Below are 10,592 nucleotides of genomic sequence, written 5' to 3'. Positions count from 1 at the left end.
AACAGCAAATCAGCAAAATTTTAGTTTTTCTTTACCTTTTTGGTGCTGTTTTCTGGCACGTTCTTTGGAACCCCTACCAAATGCTTATTGAACCTTCCCATACAGCCCCAACCACCATCACCTGACTGAGCATAACCACCACAAGTTCATGGGAAGGAAGAATGTCTCCAATAACGGGACATCCACCACCTCTCTGGACAAATTGTTACTGTTCCAGTGCCTTACTGCCCATATCATAGAACAAAAGTTTATTCATATTCAATCTAAATCTCTCCTCTTTTACTTTGAAACTATTTCCCCTCATCCTGTTATAACAGATGCTGCTAAAGAGTCTGTCCCCCTCTTTCACATAACTGCCTTTAGATACAGAAAGGATGCTATCAGGTTTCCCCAAAGCCCCGGTTCTCTCAGTCTGTACTCATACGAAAGGCATTCCATCCTTTAGACCATTTTAATGGCTACCCTCTGGATGCACTCCAGCAGGTCCATGTCTCTCCTGTACTGAGGACTCCACATCTGGATGCAGTACTCCAGGTGAGGCCTCACCAGCACAGAGTAGAGGGGCAGGATCACCTCCCTCAACCTGCTGGCTACACTTAACTTTGATGCAGCCCAGGATATATTTGGCTTTCTGCACTGTGATGGCACATTGCTGGCTCATGTCCTGCTTGCCATCCACCAGTACCCAAAAGTCATTCTTGGCAGCACTGTGCTCTATCCTTTCATCTCCCAGCTTGTACTGATAGTGGGAATTGTCGAGGCCTATGTGCAAGATCTTGCACTTGGAACTAGCAACCTTCTCTGTCCCCTCACGAGCAAGTTTCACTAAAATTATACATGCAATATAATTAAACTCAATTATTTCTTCCCCACAACCCAACCCCAGCTCATTCTACCAAAAATAACTTCCTCTGTGAATTTCCCATAAAGCCTTGTGTTGGGCCAACAAGCAGTTTTCAGCTTCCAGAAATGTTGGTAAGTTTTCGAACTATTCTTCATTTGCCTGTCAAAAATGTACACATTCTGATTAAATTATCTGTGCTGAGTTAAAAAAAAAAAAAATAGTAGTAAGAAAAGCTAAAATGGCTTAGAAACCTTTGCTATCTAAGGATCAGTCCTGGTTGCTCGCACCTTTTATTTATTTCTGTGCCTATACTTGCATTAAGATGAAGTAATCCTGTCATCTTTTTTCTCATTACTGTTTTTCATGGTAGTCCCAGTCTCAGAAACACCTTGAGGTATTTCTCTATACAACTGTATGTAAATCTCTAAATTCTGCTTCACAACAATTCCTGGGAGCAGAAATTGGGTGCTTTTCTTCAGCTGGTGATCAACCCCTAAGTACAGGCTCCACCATAGCAACAACCTTAACACAGGAGCTCTGGAGGCTGCAGTCAGGCTACAAGATGCCAGAATGGAAGAGGTCAGCAGCCTGGTTGAAATGGCTGATGTTCAGGGGACACCTGTCTCCTAATACAGTGAAAGATCTTTCAGGAAGTCCTGCAAAGCTATCTATTGATTTCACAGAATGGTTGGAAGGAACCTCTGCGTCCATCTGCTCCAACCACTCTCAAGCAGCTCCACTCAGAGCAGGTTACTCAGGCTCACATCCAGGCAGCTTTTTAAGATCTCCAGAGAAGAGACACCACAGAACCTCCTATGTTCCTGCCAAGAGTTCACTCCCTGTTGTCCTGGCACTGGGCACCCCTGGAAAGAGTCTGGCTCATCTCCTTTGCTTTCACCTGTTACATAGTTACGTACTGGTCCCAGCTCTCCCATAGCTCTCCAGAACATCCAGATATGGGACCCTGGCAAGCAACAAGGTTGCTCTAGGTAGTAGCTCAGCAGATGATAGTTTGATACATGCAGATGATACAGAGTTTGGTATTATTTAGCTAGTCTAAATACTAGGAATTTTGGTTTTTGTCCCGTGTTGAATTTCTTTTGATTCTCTAGTAGTAAGAACTGGGGAAGCACCACAACTAAATTGGTTAGACTAGCAAAAGATTGATCTTCAGAAAGGATACACTGATACCTCACCTGTGCTGCAGAAGTTTCTGTGTGCTGGTAACTCCAAGCTGGTAACTCTTGACTGATATGGTTCAATACTGGAATCACAGTTATCTCAGCACCATAAGATGTCAAGTTTCAAAGCAGTTTAGAGGAAGTGAACTAGAAGATATGCTCCTCACCCCATGGTAAATAAAGTTTAAGTAGAGGCTTTAAGAGTAGTCTTGTACTGATGCAGACAGTTACTCCTCTGCAGGTGCACGCTGGGGGATGACCTGCTGGAGATAAGCTCTGCAGAGAAGGATCCTCATGGTCAACAGGATGAACATGAGCCAGCAGCATGTTCATGTGGCTAAGAAGGCCAATGGGGTCCCAGGGTGCATTAAAAAAGAGCGTGTCCAGCAGGCCAAAGGAGGCAATCCCCTCTACTCTGCCCTGGTGAGGCTACATTTAGAATATCGTATCCAGATCTGGGCTCCTCAGTTCAAAAGACATGGATTTCCCAGGAGTCCAGTGAAGGGCCACAAAGAAGAACAAGGGCCTGGAGCATCTCCCTTATGAGGATAGGCTGAGTAACTTGGATCTGTTCAGCCCGGGGAAAAGAATACTGAGGGGGGATCTGGTAAATGTTTATAAATATCTAAAAGGAGGCAGGAGGCAAATGGATGCAACCAGGCCCTCCTCGATGGTGCATAGCAACAGGACAAGAAGTAATGGCCTAAAACTTGAATATAGGATGTTCTGTACCGACATGCAGATGAACTTCTTTACAGTAAGGGTAACAGAGCACTGGAATAGGGTGCACAGAGAGGTTGTGGAGTCTTCTTCTATGGAGATATTCAAGACCCATCTGGATGCCTACCTGTGTGACCCACTGTAGGGTACCTGCTTTAGCAGGGAGGTTGGTCTCAGTGATCTCTGGAGGTCCCTTCCAACCTCTGAAATTTTGTGATTCATACATTTGAACACACTCAGAACCCCTAAAGTATCTCAACCTCCAGAATTCATACTATAAGAACAAGACTCTAATAGAAAGTATGCAATATTAAAGCAGAGTTAACAGTAAAGAGCATGATTTATATGACCAAACTACAATAGGCTCCTATAAACGAGCAGGTCTAGGAAGATCTGCTACTTAAGGGATGTTTCTCAACACAGAAAGCATTTTTTAAGTCGAAGAGACATAAAAACATCCAAGGAAAAAGTACACTCACTTTTCCTATGTAAAGATGGGAGTTCCTTTGAAAAGAAGCTCTCATAAAAGACAGAAGCACAAATGCTCTGGGGATGGTAAACATCCTGAAATCTGTTTTGTTTTGAGAAATACTGACAGGCAACCATTTGCAAAAGGGAAGTATATGATATGAGTACAAAAGAACGATTCCTCTCAAGTCAAATGTTTGGCCTTGCTAGCCTCAAACAAAGGCTAACACTGTGTCAGACAGCTGAGAATTGCCACTACTGGTGATATTCATTAACACACCTGTTGTGCCAGCTTGAAAAGAGCAGAAGTTCTTGACAGCTTTCACTGTCCACAGAGAATAAGCTACAGACAAAACAGTTCCGAAAAAACTTGTACTGACTTGATGATGGTATTATCAAGAAGTAGCAGACCTGCCTAGGAAAAAAAAAATACAAACTCACTACTTCAAAGACTTTAGATTAAAAAGTGAAAAAAAAAAAATATGAATATGAAGATCAAAATTCACTGTTCTGTGAAGACTTTCTTTATTCTGTTGGAACCTCGGCATTTTAAAGAAAACACAAAGCATCTGCTTTTGGTCAGTAAAGTGTCCATTTAATAAACTCCTTAGCCACATTTTCCAACTCTTCCTCCCACCCTAAAATTTCAATTCACACTTCAGCAGCAGATGACAAATTGACGGTATACAACAAAAGTCTGAAAATCTGTACTCTTGAACTAAGAGCATCAAGGGCTAGTATTTGACAAAGTTATCTAGAACTCAGATGTGCCCATGCAAAAAAAAAGCAGATTTTTATATACAGTCCCTATTTATTTTCTTATAAATTTAAATATTTTACAAAAATGCATTTTCAAAATGTATAAAGTTCAGTGAACACCCCAAATGTATCTTAAAATAAAACGTTATCTGATTTCAAGGGTTATTTCAACAATGAAGTCTAAATTGCACCAGATAAAAGGCACTTGTGCTGTGTGATGTCTTGAGCAAACATATGTTAAGTTTATAATACAGTGTCGTCTTGAATTCATGCAGTTGTCTCTGAGCATCAAGCATCATTAAAGCAGCCAGAAGAAATCATGAGTAAACTTGATTCCACAGTTGTGAAAATGTTTTCTATCACCAGGTCGAACATACAGCATTATGCTCCAGCTCTGACTCTAGAATCAAACGCTACAGAAAAATTGCTGTTACTCACAAGGGAATTCAAACTACATTTCATTTTCCTCATAAGTTACAAAAAGTATGTCATTTAATTATGAAACTAAAACACCACTGAACAACTCTGTGTTCACATAGTGTGTGCCAATGAAAGTCTGTATTTAAAAACGAGCTAGGGGCTAGTTATTCAAGGAGCAGTGCATTATTGTATTTTCAACTTCCACTTCACTGTTGAGATAGAAGCGCAGTCCTATTTGCCTTCATCTTCTCCAGCCTTTTCATTAAGTGGCTATTGGTCATCTCCATCTCTTCTATCTTATCCAGTGCTGTTCTTAACTACAAAATGAAAGCAAAAGTTATCACCACCAAATTTAATAGGGCTTTTTGCTATTTTTAAGCCTTGACAGTAAAAATAAAAATCAGAAATACAACTATTAAACTCTTTACAAAAGTGCTGTGTGAGTTAAGGCTGATACTTGAAGAGTAGCCATATCGTTACTGCAGCCAGATGATCGAGAATTCAAATGTTAACACAATAACTGGGAAGAAACTTGAATATAAAACACTGTCATCACCAAACAGCTTCCCATTACATGCTATTGAAAGATAAGGTCCTGTCCACCACTGTCATTAGCTGCTAGAGACATATTTCCATTGGTAGCAGGCATGACACAAGTCATGCAGTAGCTCCAAGGCAAACATGTTCTTTCCAGCTTTTTGTGAGGTGGGTGATGGAAACTTCCTATGGTGATACTCGACTAAGGGAAGGTTGGCTCCTCAGTAATAATTATGGAGGGATTAGTTTAAGGTATACAAGTTACCACATTTAGAAGAAAAAATAACTTCAGATGCTCTCTTTCAAGGACAATACTACATTGAGTGGTATTTGGTACTACTTTCATGTGCTACAGTTGTCCTCTGAATGCAGCACTAAGAGTCAGAGGCTTTCTGATAACACTTGAAAGCTGTAACAGATTACTAAAAAGAGAGCTTGGACATAAAAGACAGTGCAGTTCAAGCCTGAAATTTCAAGACAAGTGAATCAAGTTAATTACCTCTCGCTGAAGCTTCCTCTTTTCAGCTTTGAGTTCATCTTCTACTTTCTCTGCATTTTCTGCTGCATTTTTATACCTTGCAACCTGTCCTTCCAGCCTTCCAATCTGCAAACCCAAACAAGATGCTGCATTATACCACCATGTTCCTCACTGTTTGCTAATACACTAAAATTCCTGAATTTCTAAGTGCATGTCCCACAGTCAGATGCAACCTTCTTAGAATTAAGCTAACACAAATGAACCCTCTTAAAGATGCTAGCTTCAGTCCTTCTTTACATTCTGCTGTACATTCATATCTTAGTAAATTAACTCTGTATTTTCTTTTACGTTTAGACAATGCACAGCTATTTACTTGCAAGAAATAGGAAGAAAATACAAACGTAACATTGTTCTGTGCAAACTAAAGAACAAGTAGTAAATCAAATTATAGGTTTTCATAGGTTTTCTTGAAAATAGTATTGTAAAAGTTTGCAGAAAAAGCATAATGATATAAATAAATCTGAGGAAAGATGCACTTACATTTTGTTCCAAGGTGGTTATATCTTGTTCAGCTTTTGAAAGTCTAAACTTGTATTCACTAATTTGTCTGTTGGCATCTCCTAGACAAAAATTGACATGAATACATTTCTCAGAGTAATTCTCTATACTGTCAGTACTCCTTTTAAATCAAATTCATTAAAAAGACCATTTTATTTATATTCAAGTATATGACAATGTATTAAATGAGTAAAATATTCAGCTGAAGAAATAGCTTTTTCAGAACGGAAAGTAGTGTAATGCTTCTAAGAAGCAACACTGAATTTTGAGCTATATTTTAGTAACTTCTCATATTTTGCTTTAGGGAATAATTAAGTCTTTTAGATAAGTTTCTGTATCAAACAAAATAATCAGAACATACTAACAAAAACAATTCAGCCGAAATTCTAAAAGCTAAAAAATGCATTTGTTCAAGTACTGGCAACCATTCTAGGCAAGACTGTTAATGGAGAACCAGCTAACCACACAAATATATATTTTTTGAAGTTATTATACAGTGAGAAATTTCCTGCAAGGAGTCATACCAAGGAAAAAATACCTGCACAATGACATATCTGTTCACAATACTACCACTGTATAACAACATGGGAAAAGGTAGTCGGCTTCATCTCCCCAGTAAGAATACGTTTGAACAGTAACCATATACGTACTCTGCATTTCAATTAGTTGCAAGTCAGAACCATTCTCTAAGCCTACTATATCTGGACTCATGCCATCACTTTTAGAGTATTTCTGTCTTTCTTCTTCCAATTGCATCTTCAGTTTTCTAACCTGAAACACAAGTTTCACTTTGTGAAAACACAGAAATTCAGTAGTAGCACATCTAAACATTCAGCGAGGCCAAGCAGTGCTGAGATGCCACTTGCTGAGACCATTCTGCAAGTGGGAATAGCAGAGCCATGCAGGAGAGGCAGGGAGTCCATTCCAAGATGTCTGCCTACACAATCATTTCCCAACCGTTGCTAGGTGAGGACTCTCTGCATGCGATCTTTGCAATGGGAGTTGCAAAATCCCAATTCATGATATAAACCAAATCTTTTAATTGATTTTTACACTTATATGACTATCGTTATACATTTTTATGCAAATAAGATGTAGGTATATTTTCAGAAAAAAAAAAGATGTTGGCAACATCATTTTATATTTTTTATATTTACGATATGTCAACTAGAAGCACAGAAACTAGTATTCTTAATGAATACTCACTGAACATGTTTTCTTGAGCTCTCTTCTCAATACTGAAACTACGTTAGAACAGTTATTTTGGTAATGGTAACCTTCTGTTTAAGGTAACTGAAGCAATTAAAGAAATAGAACACTATTACCACTCAGCAGCTTGGCAGAAAGATGCTAAAGCTTCTGCGAGCTACATTTTACTGAATTCAGTATTTCTGGATAATACCAAAAAGAAACTTATGATTACTACGCAATTTTTGCTTTAACACATTTTTTTTTCTTCTGTAGTGCCAGAAACAGAGTGAAAAGAGCTGATAATTCCTGGCAGTCAGACAGTTTACAAGTAAAACATTCAGTCTTATTTTGAGTGCTCAGGTACTGGTGAGTAATTGAAAGGTGCCTATATTTGTTTACTGCTACTTATTAATATCCTGTAAAAGGATACACAAAAGGTATATTTCTAAAAAGAACAGCTTGTTTTACCTGGGACAGTAATTCTTCCTTTTCTCCAGCTAATTTTCGTAGCCGGACATCTATAAGAAGAGAGTTCTATTAGAAAACATGAATCTTTAAGTAAGAATCTATTTCTTGTAATTTTTGTTTTCAAAGTAAAACATTCCTCAAACAAAGCTAATAACACTGGGAGAAAACCACATTGGCATCTCCCTAGCAATAACATAATACCTTTCAGTTAATAGCAGAAAAATGAAAAAATACTTAATTGTTTAGTATATTAGTGTAACAGCTCAAGAAGAAAGAGCTCTGAGTTCAGTAATTCTTCAAAGTAAATTAACAACCAAGAAGTCAATTGAAGACTAGTTTTAAATAATAAAACAGTTTTGTTTCGATGTATAGAGGCAGCCATTTCCAACATGTTTTTTTCCTAGTCACATACTCTTCTTGTCTTATTCTTAAAGACTGCTACCTCTTCAGGTACAGCACTAGGCTTGTGGAAAGTACACATTTATAGAAAGCTTTATAGTTTCTGTTCTCAAACCACAGAAAAGTATTAGGGAAAGGCCCCAGTGGAATATTTCAAAATCTCAAATCAGTTAGGAGATCAGTAATAGCTACAAAATACCCTGTCAGATAATGAAATGTAATGATTATAGCAGTTTACAAGGAAATAACTTTGACAGTAACAAAGCATAAAGACGTGTATTTCACAACAGAAACATGTTATCTAAACAGCACAATTACATGCTTTATATTTGCACATGATGTAATGTACAGAGAAAGTTATCCACATGTTAACTAACAGTTTTACAGGGTATTGACTATGCACAGCTTAACTAAAAAGCTAAAAAAAGTCTGGGAAAAAAGAAAAAACATCTGTTATCTTTATCACTATTGATTGTTTTTAAAACTTGTGGATTTTTTTTTCCTTAGAAATGCAATGAAATTCTGCACTTGTTTTACACTAGTAAAGACTCAAAGTTCTCTGTAAAAATTGATTTGCATGCCCTCTGCACCACAAAACACCATGGAGAATAGATTAATCCAAAAGAATATACTTTTAGGCAAGTCACAGATATTTTCCAATAATAGTCAAACAGAAATTGGACAAAAAAAAACGAATTGACTGCAAGTGCCAAAGCACATCCCTATTTTTTTTATTTTTAATGAAAAGATGCATGTCTGCTTACTCAGCGTAAATAAATAAATTACAATCTTAAAAACAGTGGTAATTATGTATCCCAGGAGCTTAACAGGTTTGTGGCTTACAACTACGAAAATATACTACAGTGAACAGAAAGCAAGCGGACTTCATAAACGCTACTTATTTTTGGATACTTTTACCTAGCGGTCCTTCTCCTGCGGATTCTAAGACTTGAGCAGCTTCCTGCGATACAACTGTTATTGCACCAACTGCTGATTCATGGTTTATATCACCATTTGGTGTGCCATCTGGGATTATAACTAATCCATGTTTCTGAAAGTACAAAAGAGAAATTGGTACTCATACAACACCACTGCTAAAATGCAACCGTACAGAAAATTTTTGAAAAGCCTTCTTGAAGAGATTGAAACAGTTACAATGAAACGCTCCATCTGACCTACCCCAAGGTCATGTATTGAGACTGCATAAGAATAGTAACCATTCTTCCTCCTTTTCATTGACCTTGATTTCATGCCCCATTGCTGGATTTCAGATACTGTAAAGTAGCTACTACCAACATACCTCTCCTCTCTTCATTGTTTCCTTCAGGTCAGCCAACTCCTCTCTGAGCTCATCTCGCTCATTCTTAATGCAGTCAAAGTAATCTTTCTGTCTTTCTAGGGCCTGGGTTCAGGCAGATAGCAAGAAAAAGAATGGCATAGAGAAAAAGATGATGGATAGCAGAAAGATTTTCTAAACATAAATACAAAAAGCTTAATAAGAGAAATTAAAAGGGGTATTTTATGTATGTAAAATGTATATATATCTAACACCTAACAACTACGTTTTGTAAGTCAAACATGTAGCCTCATTGCCATGTTTCTCATGACAAATTTTTTCCCAGAGGGTCTTAGTTAATTTCTATTATAGAATTTTTTAGGATATTCTATTTTTGATAGATTCTGATATCAACAAAGCACCAGAAGAGTAAGTCATTCTTATTAACATGGCCAGATATAAAATTTACTGGAATTCAATTGTAAAAAGATCTTGAAGCATCGCACTCATTGAGATAATTTCTCTAACTTCTACAGGGTATGGAAGTAGAAATCTCATTGTACTCACTGAACCACTGCACAAATTAAGTCGGTCATCTACTTAAAAGTCTAGGTTACTTGTACTAAGCACCTTTTACTATAAGCAAAGTAATCACTTTTACAGAAAAGCAGAAACAAGCACTAGCAGTACTATTCCAGCACAAGAAAGGATCACAACTAAAAGCACAACATATGGACATAGATGGGTTTGCCTACCTAACTAAACTGCAGCTCAGTTATACTTGGCAGTTAATCAGACATTTTCCCTTGAACTGGGCAGGATCCCAGTATTCCATTCAAGCTCAATATCACATGCATTACAAATAATCCTGACTACAGAGCAACTGCAAAAACATGCACAAGTTTTCCTAAGAAAGTTATTTACCTAAACTTTGCATCATGCATTTAGGAAGGAATGATAACAAGAAAGAAATGAAGGTGAATACCACTGTATTTGTTTGTAATTGCTCCACATAATTGTAGTATGCTGAACTTTATATTTTAAATGTTACGTACTAATATTAAAGTTTATAAGACATCCTTTCATTTCCAGACCCATACTATATCTTTCTAACACCAGTGTGAAGAACCTTAATCAGTACATTGTTTTGTGTTCCACTTAAAGATGACTGTCATTTCTGAAGTATACAGGAGTGGTGTGGGGGTGAGTGTTCTATGTTCACCCATATGGAAGGGTGGACACAGAGGCCTAAAGCCACACTGCAGATGCAGAACCTGTGTCCTTGGCAATGCC

At 37.7% G+C, this 10,592-nt stretch overlaps 1 protein-coding gene across 43 annotated transcripts in view; it reads right to left on the bottom strand.

The window, feature by feature from the left end:
- Positions 1–3,786: 3,786 nt before the first annotated feature.
- LRRFIP2 (LRR binding FLII interacting protein 2) overlaps positions 3,787–10,592 on the bottom strand; it is a 68,732-nt gene continuing 61,926 nt past the window's right edge. For 28 of the 43 annotated variants that reach the window (XM_046938150.1, XM_015281642.4, XM_015281647.4 and 25 more), the window contains 7 exons: positions 9,324–9,425; positions 8,942–9,074; positions 7,625–7,674; positions 6,616–6,736; positions 5,948–6,027; positions 5,429–5,533; positions 3,787–4,709 (listed from right to left, as the gene is read on the bottom strand). In XM_046938150.1, coding sequence (XP_046794106.1) covers positions 4,599–4,709; positions 5,429–5,533; positions 5,948–6,027; positions 6,616–6,736; positions 7,625–7,674; positions 8,942–9,074; positions 9,324–9,425 — 702 coding nt within the window. In that variant the 3' untranslated portion in view covers positions 3,787–4,598. The remainder of the gene's footprint in view (positions 4,710–5,428; positions 5,534–5,947; positions 6,028–6,615; positions 6,737–7,624; positions 7,675–8,941; positions 9,075–9,323; positions 9,426–10,592) is intronic. The other 15 variants (XM_046938161.1, XM_046938160.1, XM_046938162.1 and 12 more) reach the window with 1 other exon arrangement.

The sequence above is a fragment of the Gallus gallus genome, chromosome 2, assembly GCF_016699485.2.
Source record: "Gallus gallus isolate bGalGal1 chromosome 2, bGalGal1.mat.broiler.GRCg7b, whole genome shotgun sequence".
Taxonomy (NCBI): Eukaryota; Metazoa; Chordata; class Aves; order Galliformes; family Phasianidae; genus Gallus; species Gallus gallus.
The sequence above is the reverse complement of the archived record's forward strand: the minus strand, read 5'-3'. Positions and strand labels throughout refer to the sequence as shown.